At 43.5% G+C, this 17,158-nt stretch overlaps 1 protein-coding gene across 1 annotated transcript; it reads left to right on the top strand.

The window, feature by feature from the left end:
* Positions 1 to 5,300: 5,300 nt before the first annotated feature.
* ZBTB2 (zinc finger and BTB domain containing 2) lies at positions 5,301 to 16,756 on the top strand. Its single transcript, XM_011988726.1, has 2 exons — positions 5,301 to 5,508; positions 13,980 to 16,756. Exons 1-2 carry the CDS (start codon positions 5,336 to 5,338, stop codon positions 15,349 to 15,351), a joined length of 1,545 nt encoding a protein of 514 aa, XP_011844116.1. The 5' UTR covers positions 5,301 to 5,335; the 3' UTR covers positions 15,352 to 16,756.
* The last annotated feature ends 402 nt before the right edge of the window (positions 16,757 to 17,158 follow it).

Genomic DNA, 17,158 nt, shown 5'->3' with positions numbered 1-17,158 from the left:
TAGAGTACAGTGGCATGATCTCAGCTCACTGCAACCTCCACTTCCCAGGGTTAAGCGATTCTCCTGCCTCAGCCTCTCGAGTAGCTGGGATTACAGACACTTGCCACCATGCCAGGCTAATTTTTATATTTTTTGTAGAGATGGGGTTTCACCATGTTGGCCAGGCTGGTCTCAAACTCCTGATCTCAGGTGATCTGCCCGCCTCAGCCTCCAAAAGTGCTGAAATTACAGGCGTAAGCCACTGTGCCCGACCCACAGAAGAATTTTAAGCAAGTGACATCAGGTTTGCCCTTTCGAAAGGTCATTCTGGCTATTGTGTGGTGGATGCATGAAGGAGGCCAGAACTGGAGATGGAGAGATCAGTTGGGAGATGAGGCTAAGGTGTGGCAGGAAAGTAAAGAGTTTCAATTAATGGCAGTTGGGGGCTGATGTGAGGAGTAAGAGAATGGGGACGCCTGAGGATGAGTTGAGATTTCTGGCTTGGTCAGAGGGTGGAAATGGGACCCTGCACTAAGCCAGGAAATACAGAAGGAGCAGATTTATGTACCTGGTTTTTATTGTCTTTTTGGGTAAATGGCAGTGAGAGGGCAGGGAGGAAGTGAGTTGAGTTTTACCTAAATCAAGTTTAAGGTTCCTGGGGGAACAGCCAAGGAGAAGTGAAAGAGATCACCAAAGAGAGGCTGCAGAATGGGGAGTGGGCTGGGGACCAGGCGCAGAGGAGACCAGCAAGAGGAACCCTGGATGGAGATTAAAATAGAACAGCCTGTGGTGAGTCGAAAACCAGAGAGCAGTAGCCTGAAAACCAGAGACCAAAGATTTATCAAAGCGGGAGGAAGAATACAAAATGCCGCCAAGAGGCTGAGTAAGCCACTGAGTCCCTGAGGCTGGGGAACAAGGTCCTTGGTGACCTTGGTGAGCAGAGTAGGGCGGGAGCTGGCTTGGAGGTGGGAAGAGCAGGCAGCCATTCCCACAAAAGAGGGGCGGCCTCAGCCAAGCCGTCCACGAGGATACCAGGGCCTTAGCTGGTGTATTTTGGGCCAGTTAAGCCTCATGGAAATGAGTATGAAGGAAGGCCGTGATGAGAAAAGAGGAAAGAAAGATTTAAGAAAAGCCAGTACTGTCGCTGGGCAGGGGCCAGAGTGTAGCCCATAGTACCTTCTCTACGCTTTTGCCCCATTTCCTCAGGCAGTTCACATATGTAACAGTCTAGGGGTTTTGGTTTTGGTTTTCTTTTTGAGAAAGGTTTTTTGGTCTCCAAAATAAAATTTTTTTCAAGTTGATCTGTGTGAATTTTCCCCCTTGTGAATTTTGAACATGCAACTTGTTCCGTTTTTCTGCTTTTTCTTTCTTTTTTTTTTTTCATTTCTCTGAGTCATGCACATGTATTCTTTCCTCTGTATTTGAATACTTATGTTCAGTGTGTTTCCTGATCTAGGAGATGTTCCTAAATTGACATTTTAAAATAACTAGTAGACTCTCTTAAATTCCTAAATTGGGATTCTAAAATAACTGGTAGACTCCCTTAAAAAACATTGAGCGTTCTATCATGGCTTCATTCTTATGGTCTGAATAGAATGCTTATGTTAGTCTGTTTGTGGAAAGAGAGGGAGCCATAGAGTTTGCTATATCGAAGGAAATGATATATACCCATTCATGTAAAAACCAAAACCTCAAAATCCTCCTATAAAACATTAACAAATTTGATGGCATTAAAACATAAAATTGTATTTGTCAAAATCTCTATAAACAGATGCAAAGGAAGTGAGAAAATTATTAGCAACATATGTGACACAGGGCCTATTTTCCTTATATACAAAGAGTTTAATAGATTTTTTTTTTTTTTTTTTTTTTTTTAAAGACAGGGTCTCACTCTGTTTCCCAGGCTAGTATGCAGTGGTGCTAACACAGCTCACTGCGTGCAGCCCCAATCCCCTGGGCTCAGGTGATCCTCCCACTTCAGCTTCTGGAGCAGCTGGGACCACAGGTGTGTGCCACCATCCCTGGCTTTTTTAAAATTTTTTTGTAGAGATGGGGGTCGCTCCATGTTGCCCAGGTTAGTCTTGAACTCCTGGGCTTGGGCAGTCCTCCCACTTTGGCCTCCCCAAGTGTTAAGATTAGAGGCATAAGCCACCACACCTGGCCGGGTTTTATTAAATTGATAAGAAAAAGAGAATTGAATAGGAAAATGGGCAGAGCTCATGAAGAGGTACTAAAGGAAATACAAATGGTCAATAAATATAAAAATAAGCTTTACTTCATCATTAAAGGCCTACAAAGTAAAAAAACCATATTGGCAAAGAATACCAAGTATTAACTAGAGTATGGAGAAAAGAGTTAGGGTGGAGCTGGATAGAAAAATCTCACATTTTGTCTGTCCATAATATTTGAATCTTTTATAATAAGTATATGTACTTAAAAGCAGCAGCAAATAATAATATTTAAACACACACTTTCGTGTAGCACGTTCCAACTAACCAAGTGAATCCCAGTTTAAAGCCTACTTATTAAATGTACTGGTTCTATAAGCTTGGGCAAGCCACCTACCCTCTCTAACCCTATTTCCTCGTTTATAAGCATATGAATGATCCAGCTTCTCCACACTCTTGCCACCATGTGTTGTGACTGTTTCTTATTTTAGCCATCCTGATAGGTGCGTAGTGATACTGTGGTTTTAATTTGCTTTTCCCTAGTGGCTAGTGGTTTCGAACATCTTTTCGTGTGTTTATTTGCCTTGCCATCTGTATATCCTCTTTGGTGAAATGTCTCTTCAAGTCTATTACATATTTTCTGATTTGATTTTTTTTTTTACTATTGAGTTTTCAAAGTTCTTTATATATTCCAGATACTAATCCTTTGTCAAAGGACTAGTTTGCAAAAGTTTTCAAATATTGACTCCTAGTCTTTGAGCTTGTGTTTTCATCCTCTCAGTAAGGTCTTTCAGAGAGCAAAAGTTTTTAATTTTAATGAAGTCCAGTTTATCAAGTTCTCATTTTAAGGATTCTGCTTTTGATGTCAAATGTAAAAACTCTTTGACTAGCCCTAGATTTTAGATTTTCTTACATGTTTTTTCCAAAAGTTTTACAGTCTTGTGTTTTACCTTTAAGTTCATTATCCATTTTGAGTTGATTTTTATTATATAAAGTATGAGACTTAAATGTCCAGGTTCTTTTTCTTTTTTCTTTTTTGCCTGTGGAAGTCCAGTTGATCCTGCACTATTGGTTGAAAAGCTTATTCTTCCTCCACTGAATTGCTTTTGTGCCTTTGTCAATAATCAGTCGTGCATATTTATGTGTGTCTGCTTCTGGGTTCACAATTTTGTTCCATTGATTCACTTGTCTGTCCCTCTGCCAATACCACACAGTCTTGAATGCTATAGCAATATACTGCATCTTGAAATTGGGTGGACTGGTTTCTCCCACTTTATGGTTCTTTTTTAAAAATTATTTTAGGCCAGGCGTGGTTGCTCACACCTGTAATCCCAGCACTTTGGGAGGCCGAGGCGGGTGGAGCACCTGAGGTCAGGAATTCGAGGCCAGCCTAGCCAACATGGTGAAACTCCATCTCTACTAAAAATACAAAAAACTTAGCCGGGCTTGGTGGTGCATGCCTGTAATCCCAGCTACCCCAGGGAGGCTGAGGGAGGAGAATTGCTTGAACCCAGGAGATAGAGGTTGCAGTGAGCTGAGATTGTGACACTGCACTCCTGCCTGCAACAACAGCAAGAAGTCTATATATATATATATATATATGCACACACACACACACACACATATATATAATTTTAGCTATTCTAGTTCCTTTGCTTTTACATGTACATTTTAGAATAATTTTGTGTATATCTACAAAAAAATCTTGCTGGGATTTTTATAGGAATTGCATCAAACCTATATGTCAATTTGGGGAAATTGATATATTTACCATGTTGAGTCTTCCTATCCATAATCATAGTGTATCTGTTTATTTAGATCTTTTATTTATTTAATCAATGTTTTATAGTTTTCAACATGCAAGTCCTGCACATGTTTTGTTAGATTTACACCCATATATTTCATTTTGAATGATTTTAAATGGTATTATCTTTCTAATTCAGTCCACATGTTCATTGCTAGTATACAGAATTACAGTTGATTTTTTTTTGTATGTTTATGACTTGCCAAACTCATTTATTAGTTCTACAAGGTTTTTTTGTTTTGTTTTTTAATAGATGCCTTGGGACTTTCTGTGTTACAATCGTGTCATCTGCAAATAGTGACAATTTTATTTTTTCCTTTTCCTTCTGTATGCTTTTTATTTCCTGTCTTGCTTTGTTGCATGAGCTGGTACTTCCAGTGCTATGTTGAATATCGAGAGGGGACATCTTTGCCTTGTTCCCAGTCTTATGGAGAAGACATTCACCCTTCCTTACCTTTAAGTATAACGTTAAATATAATGTTGGTGTATGTGTAATGGGCTTTTATAAATGCTCTTTGTAGAAAAGGAGCAGTCTAGAGATTTGATGAACCAGGCAATGTCAGGCAGCCTCTTTATTATAAATAGACTCAGGCCAGCGGGGTTTGCTAGGGTCAAGTGTGAATAATGAAAATCACAGAATTTGGAATCAGAACATTCACATTTAAATTTTGATCCTCCCACCTTTTGGCTAGAAGGCCTGGGGCAAATTACTTAGACGTCTGAAAACCCATTTCCTCCTCCACAAGGAAGGAGGCAGAGCCCCAACCCCACTTCCTCCGTAAGTGTTAAGGGTCAGGGGTGATGGGGCTGTTACATCACCAGCAGGAGCACACAGCAGGAGCTGGACTATTGACCCTCAAACTTATTGATTCTCACCCTGCCCTGCTGGGACCCCACCTCAACACCTTAATTTATCTATCTCTGCGGAAGAATTGACAAACTCTGATGCATCATTAGAATTTCCATTTGGAATCTTACACTAAAAGACTCCATTTGCATTTGGAATTTTAAACTAAAAGACTCGATGGTCCAAGATACTTGCTGTCTGTCTCCAGGACTTGATGCTTAAAGGCAGACCACCTGAGTTCATTTCCTGGCTTCTCCATTACCATCTGTGTGAGCTTGGGCAAATCACATAATTTCCTGATTTACTTTAAATGACATCATTTGTTTAAAAAAAAAACGGAATGACATAATTACTTCAGAGGACTGTTAGGAAGACTAAATGAGTTAATCTATGTAATGTTTTTAGCAGTGCCTGACACATTAGCTATGATGACATGTTAGCTATGATCATGACTGTTGGTGACTATAAAGGACACATTCTTATTTGTGAATCACCTTCTTAAAAATAAAATTGTTTGCTTTGCAGATTTTTTAAAAAATGGATTTGGCCAACCATGGACTTATTCTCCTGCAACAGTTAAACGCTCAGCGAGAGTTTGGTTTCCTGTGTGACTGCACGGTTGCAATCGGCGATGTATACTTCAAGGCACACAAATCAGTTCTTGCTTCATTCTCCAATTACTTTAAGATGTTGTTTGTCCATCAGACCAGGTAACTAAAGTGGTTGCTAATAACCTAATGACTGTAGACTTCTTAACCTCCCTGTCCCTGGCCCTCATCAAGACCATGGGTCTCTCTACCTCTCCTAGCTCCTAGCTGACCTGCTCCCTTGTGGCCTCACTCGTCCCCTACCTTCTTGTTATGCGTGCTTTCAATAGCACTTGAGAATCACTGGACCTGCCAGCTCTACGCAGTCCCTCCACCTCCAGATGCCCTCGCTGGGTATCACCTGCATGATCAGGACCTGCAAGATCAGGTCCATTATAAAGCCAGCTCCCCAGCGTCAGCGAAGCCTTCCAGCAGTAATCTTTTCTGGACTCATTGTCTAAGCCCTGCCTCTTATTCCTCCAGCCCCAGTCCCCTGAGTATCCCCCTGACTTTCAGCATTTATTCTTGTCTCCTCCTCTAACAAGAAGCTTGAGGGCATGAATTTCTCCAGTTCCCCTCTTTTCTATCTGAAAACTTCTCTATCTTTGCTTAGTTTCTTTCTTTTCATCTCTCCTATCTTGAGAAAAGGGCCTCTCAGTGTCTGTGGAAAATGATCTCCCTCCCTCCCTCATGCTGCGAGATCCCACTCCTCAATTTTTATTCTGTTCTTTTTATTTTATCTGTTTTCAAATGCCCCCTCCCCTGCCCCCAGCCCGTGTGGGATCAGCACATCCTCGACACTGCTGTCTGCCTGAGTTAAGGTGCCGCTTCTCCTTCACTTTACTATGAAAGCCCTTAAAAGGGTAATCGAGGTCCTCGCCTGCACTCTCCTCATCCCACACTCTTCCTATCAGTGTGCACTGTGGTTTCCTCCCCTCCTTCACTCTACTGCAGTCTTTTCTCTAAGGTCACCCCTCATCAAAACCACTGCCCTTCTCTCAGCCTTCTAGCATCCTGTCCTCCAGCATCTGCTCTTGTTTGCTTCCTTCTTAAGTGGTTGTCATCTGCATTTTTATAGCTGAATATCTCTTGTTTTTCTGCCCTCTAAACCTGGGCCTTTGGTGAATTTTGTCTTTTGCACTCTTCCTATGGGTGTGTGTCTTTTTCCTAGATCTCGCCTCTGCTGGAAACTTCAGTTTATAGCTCTGGCCTTGACTGTTCTGTCTCCAGAACTCTATTCCCAAGGCCTCAGGCTGTGTGCTGGGCATTTAGAGTTGAGTATCTCCTTTTGTGTCTTTGAGGATGTACTGAATTAGGTCCTCTCCGAAGTTCCTCCTGCCTATTTTCTTATCTTCAAGTATCCCAAGCTTAACTCTTTTGAATCACATCTTATCAGTCCCCAAATCATGTTTTCTTCAAATTACCTTTCACATTTGTCACTTCTTTTCCTTTCTCACTTCCATTACCTCATCACCCATTTTCCACATTACTGTCAGATTCGTATTTCCAAACACTGCCTTGACTGTAGTGTTTGATGAGAAACCTGCCATACTGCGGTATTCCTTGGATCAGAAACCCTGGGGATGCCCAGTGATATTAAAATAACACACAGGCTCCTTATTCTGTCATCCAAGGCCCCACAGGCTTGGAACCCAACCTCTTTCTAGCCTCATCTGCAACTGGGCCCTCTGGGACACCCCACCCCTCATCTTCACCTTAACCAGACCTACTTTCATGGCTTCAGCTCACCTGGACCACATTTTGCTGGTATCCTGCCCACTCCCTGAGTCCCAGCTCATGCAGCACCTCTTGTATGACCCCTCCCGGTCAAGTGAAACAAAACAAATGACAGTGACCATGTCCTTGCTCATGGCTCATAACACTTTAATTGTGCTCCTTTATAAGAGTGCACATGTACAAGAGTGCAAATATGCACCTTTCCCCTGTGTTGTTGTTATTTGTGTATTTATCCCCCCTCTTCACTTGTAAGTTTCTTGAGGGCAGGGACTGGGTTTTACAAATCTTTGCAAACACCACCCAGTATGGCTGAGGTATTTGCACGCAATAGAATAGCTACTTGATCAGTGTCTGGAGGAGCAGATGGGACAACTGCAGAATAACCCAGGAGGGGTGGCTCATCTGGCAACACTAAGGATGCTGCCTTTAACTCGTGTGTCAGAGACTTCAGGCCTAGTGTGGGTTTTGTACTGGACAGTCTCAACACAGTGAATTCAATGGTATTGAAAAGGAGGCAGTTTTAATCTTGAGGAGTGCAAGAATGCTACATAATGAGTTTTAATTCAAAGCAAGAAACCCACCTTTAAGTATAGGGCAGTAAATAAATGCCTTTCTAACAAGACGTTGTGATATTTGTGTAATACAACAGTGTAAAGCAACAGTGTGTATTACTGCACCAGAGGTGACACATGCCTAGTGGCCAGCTTTGCTGCCTCCTAGTACAGAATTCAAGCTCCTCGAGGCAAGGCAAACTCAGGGTGAAGGCCAGGGGCGTACTTTTCAACCAGCACCTCCTCTGTGGGGCACAACACTGCCGCCCAGCTACTCAGTCATAGACTGAGAATACAGTCAATTTTTTCAAGTTTGGCTCCAAGGGAGATTTCTGGCTGTAGTTACCACTAGATGTCCCTGTCTTATGTCTGCAACTCTGAGTGGTATGTTTAAATCACAGACAACTACAGATTTTTAACTATCAAAAATAAAACCACTGAGGGAGAGGCCTTTCTAAGTACAACCTTCTGACAATGCTAATGTTATTCAAAAATCCTTATTTTTAAAGTTGTTTAAGCCTATCATTGCTTTTAAAATTCTAGTGAAGGAATAATTGAAAACGGAAATTACTATGGAAGTTTATACCAAAGGGCTTATAGCTGTAGTAAAACTATATTCATCTTTATTCCTACATAAAAGCATGTCAACCAGCCTGGCCAACATGGTGAAACTCTATCGCTACTAAAAATACAAAAATTAGCCGGGCATCATGGTGTGCACCTGTAATCCCAGCTACTCGGGAGACTGAGGCAGGAGAATCGCTTGAATCTGGGAGGTGGAGGTTGCAGTGAGCCGAGATCGTGCCACTGCACTCCAGCCTGGGCAACAAGAGTGAAACTCCATCTCAAAACAAAAAAAAAAATGTTATGTCAAACATATCTGGAAACTACTTAGATGTAAGTATATTATAGAGAACTGGGAAAAGGACTGGGAAAAGACCAAAGTCTGGTGCATAGTGAGCTGAGTGATTGGCAGAGGTCAAGCTGCATGGGAATAAAAGCAGTCAGGGATGCAGATGGCTGAAATGTGCATTAAGGAGCTTTGAAAAATCCCACCTGTTTTTGTTTGTTTGTTTTGAGACGGAGTCTCGCTCTTGTCGCCCAGGCTGGAGTGCAATCCTAGTAGCTGGGATTATAGCTGCGCATGCCCATGCCTGGCTAATTTTTGTATTTTTAGTAGAGACAAGGTTTTGCCATGTTGGCCAGGCTGATCTTAAACACCTGACCTCAGGTGATCCACCCCCTAGGCCTCCCAAAGTGCTGGGATTATAGGCATGAGCCACCGCGCCCGGCCTCCACCTGTTTTTAAAGTGTTTGTGTGCGCATGTGCTTCTGCTTTTTTAAAAAAAAAAAAATTTTTTTAAGGCTGCATGCAGTGGCTCACACCTGTAATCACAACTCTTTGGGAGACTGAGGCAGGAGAATTTCCAGAGTCCAGGAGTTCAAGACCAACCTGGGCAAGATGGTGAGATCCTATCTCTACAGAAGTTTAAAAATTAGCTGGGTGTAGTGGCATGTGCCTATAGTCCAAGCTACTCAGGAGGCTGAGGCTGCAGTCAGCTATGATCGTGCCACTACACTCCAGCCTGGGCCTACAGAGCAAGACCTCCTCTCTTTAAAAAAAAATTTTTTTAATCAAAATAAATTGGTGTTTGGAGACCTCCTTGGGCCCTTACATCTCTGGCTGTAAACCCCAGGGACTCGCCGCTTTCTTTCCCTGGCCCCTTGGAGTCCTTCCTCCAGGCCTGCCTAAAGTGTGGGCCAAGGTTTCCCCAGCTGTGTCCTTTTTTTGCCATCTGAGACTGTACATAGTTCTTTCAAATTTGAGAGACTTACTGTTGAGTCACAATTCATAAGTGATAGACAAGACAGCCTATCCAACCATGAATGAGAAAAGAGTTACAAAATTTACACTGAAGTCAGCCAGGCATGGTGGCTCTCACCTGTAATCCTAGCACTTTGGGAGGCCGAGGCGGGCGGATCACTTGAGGTCAGGAGTTCAAGACCAGCCTGGCCAACACAGTAAAACCCTGTGTCTACTAAAAGAATACAAAAATTAGCTGGGCCTGGTGGCACGCACCTGTAATCCCAGCTACTTGGGAGGCTGAGGAAGGAGAATCGCTTGAACCTGGGGGCGGAGGGTGCAGTGAGCCGAGATCATGCCACTGCACTCCAGCCTGGCAACAGAGTGAGACTCTGTCTAAAAACAAAACAAAACAAAAAATACCAAAGTTGCCAGGCACGGTGGCTCCTGCCTGTAATCCCAACACTTTGGGAAGCCAAGGCTGGAGGATCAAAGAAATTAGCTGGGTATGGTGGTGGGCACCTGTAGTCCCAGCTACTCTGGAGGCTGAGGCAGGAGAGTGGTGTGTGAACCGGGAGGCAGAGCTTGCAGTGAGCTGAGATCGCGCCACTGCACTGCAGCCTGGGCGACAGAGTGAGACTCCGTCTCAAAAAAAAAAAACAAAAAAAAAAATCCACCAAAGTAGTTCTGGAAAGGGACTCTGCTGGGTAGTACCTTTCATGAATGCTAAAAAACAAATACAGGCATGAGTTTCTACCTTTTGCTTTTTTTTTTTTTTTTTTTTTCCTGAAAGAGGGTCTCACTCTGTCATCCCAGCTGAAGTGCAGTGGCACAGTCATGGCCACAGGTCACTGAAACCTCAGTCTTGACTTCCTGGGCTCAAGCCATCCTCCTGCCTCAGCGCAGGCAGCTGAAACTACAGGCACGTGCCATTACACCCAGCTAATTTTTGTATTTTGGTTTTTTTTTCTGAGCCGGAGTCTCGCTTTGTCGCCCAGGCTGGAGTGCAGTGGCCGGATCTCGGCTCACTGCAAGCTCCGCCTCCCGGGTTTACGCCATTCTCCTGCCTCAGCCTCCCGAGTAGCTGGGACTACAGGCGCCCGCCACCTCGCCCGGCTAGTTTTTTGTATTTTTTAGTAGAGACGGGGTTTCACCGGGTTAGCCAGGATGGTCTTGATCTCCTGACCTCGTGATCCGCCCGTCTCAGCCTCCCAAAGTGCTGGGATTACAGGCTTGAGCCACCGCCCCCGGCCGTACTTTTTTTTTAGAGACAGGGTTTCACCATGTTGCCCAGGCTGGCCTTTTTTTTTTTCTCCCCGTTTATTTGTAGAGATGGTGTCGCCATGTTGCCCGGGGCTGGTCTTGAGCTCCTGGGCTCAGATAATCCTCCCACAACACTGCGAATACAGGCATGAGCCAAGGTGCCTGGCCCCTATCCTTCCTTTTCTGAGGGGGAAGAAAGTCAACTACAGGCTCCCTAGTCTACCGGAGCCTTCTCCCTTGAGGAAGGGAATGTTTCATCTCAGCAGAGGAGAGGGTGTAACTTACATCTGTAAGGCCTTTGGTTTCCCAATTCCTCTGCCTGATCCTGGAAAAGTTTCCCCCTAGTCATTTCTTCACTTGGGAATTGATTGTTTACATTAGTAAATTCTTCAGCACACATAACGCCTAAAGCTCTGTTTTGAATATTGAACTTCCCTAGGGCATCTAAATGTGTGTATCTTTTTCGTTTTTGTTTTGTTTTTGTTTTTGTTTTTTGAGACGGGGTCTTGCTATGTCACCCAAGCTGGAATGCAGTGGCACGATCTTGGCTCACTGCAGCCTCCATCTCCCAGCTTCAAGCAATTCTCCTGGCTCAACCTCCTCAGTAGCTGGGATTACAGGCCTGCGCCACCACACCTGGCTAATTTTTTTTGTATTTTTAGTAGAGAGGGAGTTTCACCATATTGACTAGGCTGGTTTCAAACTCCTGACCTCATGATCCACCCGTCTTGGCCTCCCAAAATGCTGGGATTACAGGCATGAGCCACCACGCCCAACCACTTGTTTTGGTTTTTTTTGAAACGGAGTTTCACTCTTGTTGCCCAAGCTGGAGTGCAATGGCTTGATCTCGGCTCACTGCAACCTCTGCCTCCCATGTTCAAGCGATTCTCCTGCCTCAGCCTCCTGAGTAGCTGGGATTACAAGTGTGCACCACCATGCCCGGCTAAGTTTTTTGTATTTTTAGTAGAAACAGGGTTTCACCATATTAACCAGGCTGGTCTCGAACTCCTGACCTCAGGTGATCCGCCCGCCTTGGCCTCCCAAAGTTCTGGGATTACATGCGTGAGCCATCATGCCCGACCCTGTGTATCTTTTTTAAAGAAAAGAAAAACAGTCACATCTACTCTTCCCTTTATGCTGTCAAAGGGATGCTAGTTTTTATGCTTGATATTTTTACTTTCATATTTTTCACATGATTATTTCTACATAGCCTTCTTGAAATACACATTGATAGCAGCACAGTAATTAGTAAAATCTGTTTTGCTACAAATTTCTGTTTAAATCGCTTTATTTTTAATTTTTTTTTTTTTCCTTTTTTTTTTGAGACAGAGTCTCCTTCTGTCACCCAGACTGGAGTGCAGTGGTGTGATCTCGGCTCACTGCTACCTCCGCCTCCGGGTTTCAAGTAATTCTCCCTGCCTCAGCCTCCCGAGTAGCTGGGATTACAGGTGCCCACCACCACACCCAGCTAATTTTTGTATGTTTTAGTAGAGACAGGATTTCGCCATGTTGGCCAGGCTGGTCTTGAATGCCTGACCTCGGGTGATCCACCCTCCTCGGCTTCCCAAAGTGCTGGGATTACAGGTGTGAGCCACTGCATCCGGTTTTTCTATTTTTTAATGGAATGAAAAATGTTAAATTTAGAAGAGCATGGTATGCTGTTAATATTTTAGTATATTGAAAATATTGGCCAGGTGCAGTGGCTCACACCTGTAATCCCAGCACTTTGAGAGGCCAAAGTGGGTGAATCACCTGAGGTCAGGAGTTCGAGGCCAGCCTGGCCAACATGGCAAAACCCTGTCTCTACGAAAACTACAAAAAGTAGCCAGGTGTGGTGGCACATGCCTGTAATCCCAGATACTCGGGAGACTGAGGCAGGAGAATCACTTGAACCCGGGAGGCGGAGGTTGCAGTGGGCCGAGATCGCACCACTTCACTTCAGCCTGGGTGACAAGAGACTCCCATCTCATAAAAAAGAAAACAAAATATTTGTTAATAAAATGAACAAGATTGCTAAAAGGGCCAAAGAAAGTTACAATACAAAAAGTAGTATAATAAAAGAAAATTATAAATTCTAAAAGCATTCAAGGAAGCTGTCTTTAAATTTGAAATGCATTGTCTATAGAATATCTACTCAGTGGAAGATAACATATACCTTGTGATATGTGGATGTAGATCTCATTGATTTCTAATGATGCTTTAGAATTTGTTACCACTACTGAGAAGAGTTCTTGGGAACCTCTTCATTACTGCTGCTTGATCAGGGATGATGTTTCGGAAATGATAAAAGGAGTAGAGTCTAAAGTTATTAATATCATCATCAGCTGCTTTAGGTGCCTTAGATAAATCACTTAACTTTTGGGACCTCAGTTTCCATATCTGTCAAATGGGACTAAATAAATCCACTTTATCTACCATACAGAATTGTTTTGATTCTCTAAAGGATCTTGCTATGGTGGCTTTGGCATTAGACAAACATTGTTTCAAATACCAGCTCCACCACTTACCAACTACATGATATTGAGCAGGTTATTAACACCTCTAATCCTCAATCTTTTCCTGTAAAATGAGAATGAATGACAATCAAGTGAGAAAGAATCCCTGTAAAGCCCAGGAGCAGTGCTGATGTTGATGGTGGCATTTGATAAGGAACTCCTGGAGTTCTGTATAAAAAGAGAATACATAATATTTAATTTAACTTGGCCAGGCGCAGTGGCTCATGCCTGTAACCCCAACACTTTAGGAGGCCAAGGAGGGCTGATCACTTGAAGTCAGGAATTGGAGACCACCCTGGCCAACATGGTGAATCCCGTCTCTACTAAAAATACAAAAATTAACTAGGTGTGGTAGGGGGCACCTGTAGTCCCAGCTACTCGGGAGGCTGAGACAGGAGAATCACTTAAACCCAGAAGGCGGAGGTTGCAGTGAGCCGAGATTGCACCATTGCACTCCAGCCTGGGTGACAGAGCGAGACTCCGTCTCAAAAAAAAAAAAAAAAAGTTAATTTAGCTTACTAGGAGAAAAACTGCTCTAAGAGTCTGTGAATTAAGATGTCACATTTCTTTAACATGAACTTTGTCTCTTGATTATTTCATCCCATTTTCATGAAACTTACTAACAATCAAGGATAGGAAGTGTTCTTGTTTCCTTTGTTTTTAAGCGTTCATTTTTTTCTTCAGGCTTTATGTTAACACCTGGACTGGCATTTACTCACCGATTTTTTTACTTGTTTCTTTCAGTGAGTGTGTCCGCTTGAAACCAACTGATATACAGCCTGACATCTTCAGCTATCTCTTACACTTGATGTACACTGGGAAGATGGCGCCTCAGCTCATCGACCCGGTTCGATTAGAACAGGGCATCAAGTTTCTGCACGCTTACCCGCTCATCCAGGAAGCCAGCCTCGCCAGCCAGGGAGCCTTTTCTCACCCTGACCAAGTTTTCCCGCTGGCTTCTTCATTGTATGGCATTCAGATTGCAGATCATCAGTTGAGACAAGCCACCAAGATTGCTTCAGCACCTGAAAAACTCGGGCGAGATCCACGGCCACAGACCTCCAGGATAAGCCAGGAGCAGGTCCCTGAGACCTCACAGCTCTCCCAGCTGACTTCAAATCTGGCCCAGGTGAATCGGACAAATATGACTCCCTCAGACCCCCTGCAGACCTCGCTGTCTCCAGAACTTGTTTCCACTCCTGTTCCTCCCCCTCCTCCCGGGGAGGAGACCAATCTGGAAGCATCTTCCTCCGATGAGCAGCCTGCGCCCCTCACAATAGCCCACGTCAAGCCGAGCATCATGAAGAGGAATGGGAGCTTTCCAAAGTACTATGCCTGCCACCTGTGTGGCCGGCGCTTCACTCTCCGGAGCAGCTTACGTGAACACCTCCAGATCCACACAGGAGTACCTTTCACATCCGGCCACCAGGGAGAAAGCCGCGTCCCCCTGACTCTCTGTAGCAATGCAGCTGACCTCGGGAAAGATGCCATGGAAGTGCCTGAAGCCGGGATGATAAGTGACAGTGAGCTGCAGCACATCTCTGATTCTCCCATCATCGATGGGCAGCAGCAGTCGGAAACCCCACCCCCCTCAGACATTGCTGACATTGACAACCTGGAGCAGGCCGACCAGGAGAGGGAGGTGAAGAGGCGGAAGTACGAGTGCACAATATGTGGACGCAAATTTATCCAGAAAAGCCACTGGAGGGAACACATGTACATACACACCGGGAAGCCTTTCAAGTGCAGCACTTGTGACAAAAGCTTTTGCAGGGCCAACCAGGCTGCCCGCCACGTGTGCCTCAACCAGAGCATCGACACTTACACCATGGTGGACAAACAGACTCTGGAACTCTGCACATTTGAGGAAGGGAGTCAGATGGACAACATGCTGGTGCAAACAAACAAACCCTACAAATGCAACTTGTGTGACAAAACATTCTCCACTCCCAATGAGGTTGTTAAACATTCATGCCAAAACCAGAACTCAGACGTTTTTGCCCTAGACGAAGGGCGATCCATTCTCCTGGGCAGTGGGGACTCGGAAGTAACGGAGCCTGACCACCCAGTGTTAGCTTCCATCAAAAAGGAACAGGAAACCGTCTTACTAGACTGAATGTCACTTACCTTTTTAAAAAACTCTCATTTTTACAAAGACTATCTTCCCTCCCTTCCCTGAATTCAGAACTGTAGTTCTCCATGGCATGATACAAACAGGTCCTTGTTCCCTTCTCCTCTTCCCTTTTTCCCCACATCCCAGCCCCACCTCTGTAAAGGCTTTGTGCATTATAAACCTGGAATGTATCGACTTTCATTCAGGGGATATTGGAAAGATAATGGTCATTATACTTATAAACTCAAATTTTGAGAGGTTTTAGATTATTTAAAAGCATACTTGGAACTAATGAAGGGTATTAAATAAAACAACTGGAATCCAATTTGGTAAGCTAAAATTATGACTTTCCCTGGGTAAAAAGTCTTCTCAGAAAAACAATGTCAGAAAATACAGTGTGCTTCTTAGAGATACAGCTGGGCTCTGTACTATGCAAAATCTAGAAGGTGTGGGGAAACTTTAAACCTAAGAAAACGTTCTTAGTATTCATCCTCCAGGTGTCTTACTTCAGAATGCATCCTTTGAGATTATGTCCACTTAAGAAAAATCATCAGTTAAGAAATCTACTTTAACAAAACACAAAGCAGAAAAAGTAATAATGTGATGGCAATCTTAATTTTTGGGTACAACATGACAAGCTGTGAGTTTGTGTGTTTGTAAGAGAAAAATGTGTGGGTACTTGCTATGAACAGGTGAATTAATGCACATCCTTATCTCATTGCTGGCTTCTTTCCAAGTTGAGCAACAACAAAATGCTGTATTTGAGTTTCTGACAAATGTGTTTTAAAAATCAAATTTGAATGTACTATTCTATAAATTGTCTTTCTGAACAGAACATGACATGCCATTTTCTAGCAGCTGCCAGTGATAATTTGTTTTACACTAACTTTTAAATCAGTGTGTATACTGCAGGGAAAAGGATATAGGAATATTCATCTTACAGGGGAATTTGTGACCAGAAGATGTAGTAACTTTAATGACTGAAAAAGTCAATGCTGATGGTTTACTGGCAACATTAATTGAAGCATCAAAAATAAATGGCAAAGAGAAATCAGGACAAAAAATCTAATTGCTGTTTGGGAAAAAACTTGATTTTGGTGTTTATTCTCCAGGTTTTTGGTTGTTTTTTTCTTTCTTTCTTTTTTAATGCCTGAAATTTTCTCCATTGGCCCAAAAGCAGTAAAAATTGTTCATTAATCTTCCCTTAGGCCAATAAAAGAAGGGCCTCACAGGACAAAACAGGAGCCAGAAGTAAGGACTGAAGGGGAAGGGGAGAATAGCTAATAGATATACTATATGTACATGTTAAAAACTGAATATCCCATCATCCTATTTCATGTATAGTTGAGTTTTCAAATTTGTAAGTTTTTATACATCCTTTCATTGAATAAACGTTTAATTAAATGAGCATATGATGTCATCTCTGCGTCTTTGGCTACCCGGAGAGATACAGGAAGGGAATGTGTAGTGTAGCAGTGCTTGAGGAGTCGTTTTCTTTCTTTCTTTTGTTTTGAGATGGAGTCTTGCTCTGTTGCCCAGGCTGGAGTGCAATGGTGTGATCTCAGCTCACTGCAACCTCCACCTCCTAAATTCGAGAGATTCTCCTGCCTCAGCCTCCCGAGTAACTGGGATTACAGGCGCCTGCAACCATGCCCGGCTAATTTTTGTATTTTTTAGTAGAGACAGGGTTTCACTGTGTTGGTCAGGCTAGTCTCGAACTTCTGACCTCAGCTGATCTACCCGCCTCAGCCTCCCAAAGTGCTGGGATTACAGGTGTGAGCCACCGCGCCTGGCAAGGAGTCGTTTTCTG

The sequence above is a fragment of the Mandrillus leucophaeus genome, unplaced genomic scaffold (genome assembly GCF_000951045.1).
Source record: "Mandrillus leucophaeus isolate KB7577 unplaced genomic scaffold, Mleu.le_1.0 Scaffold337, whole genome shotgun sequence".
Taxonomy (NCBI): Eukaryota; Metazoa; Chordata; class Mammalia; order Primates; family Cercopithecidae; genus Mandrillus; species Mandrillus leucophaeus.
Note: the sequence above shows the minus strand (reverse complement) of the source record. Positions and strands in the feature narration are given on the sequence as shown.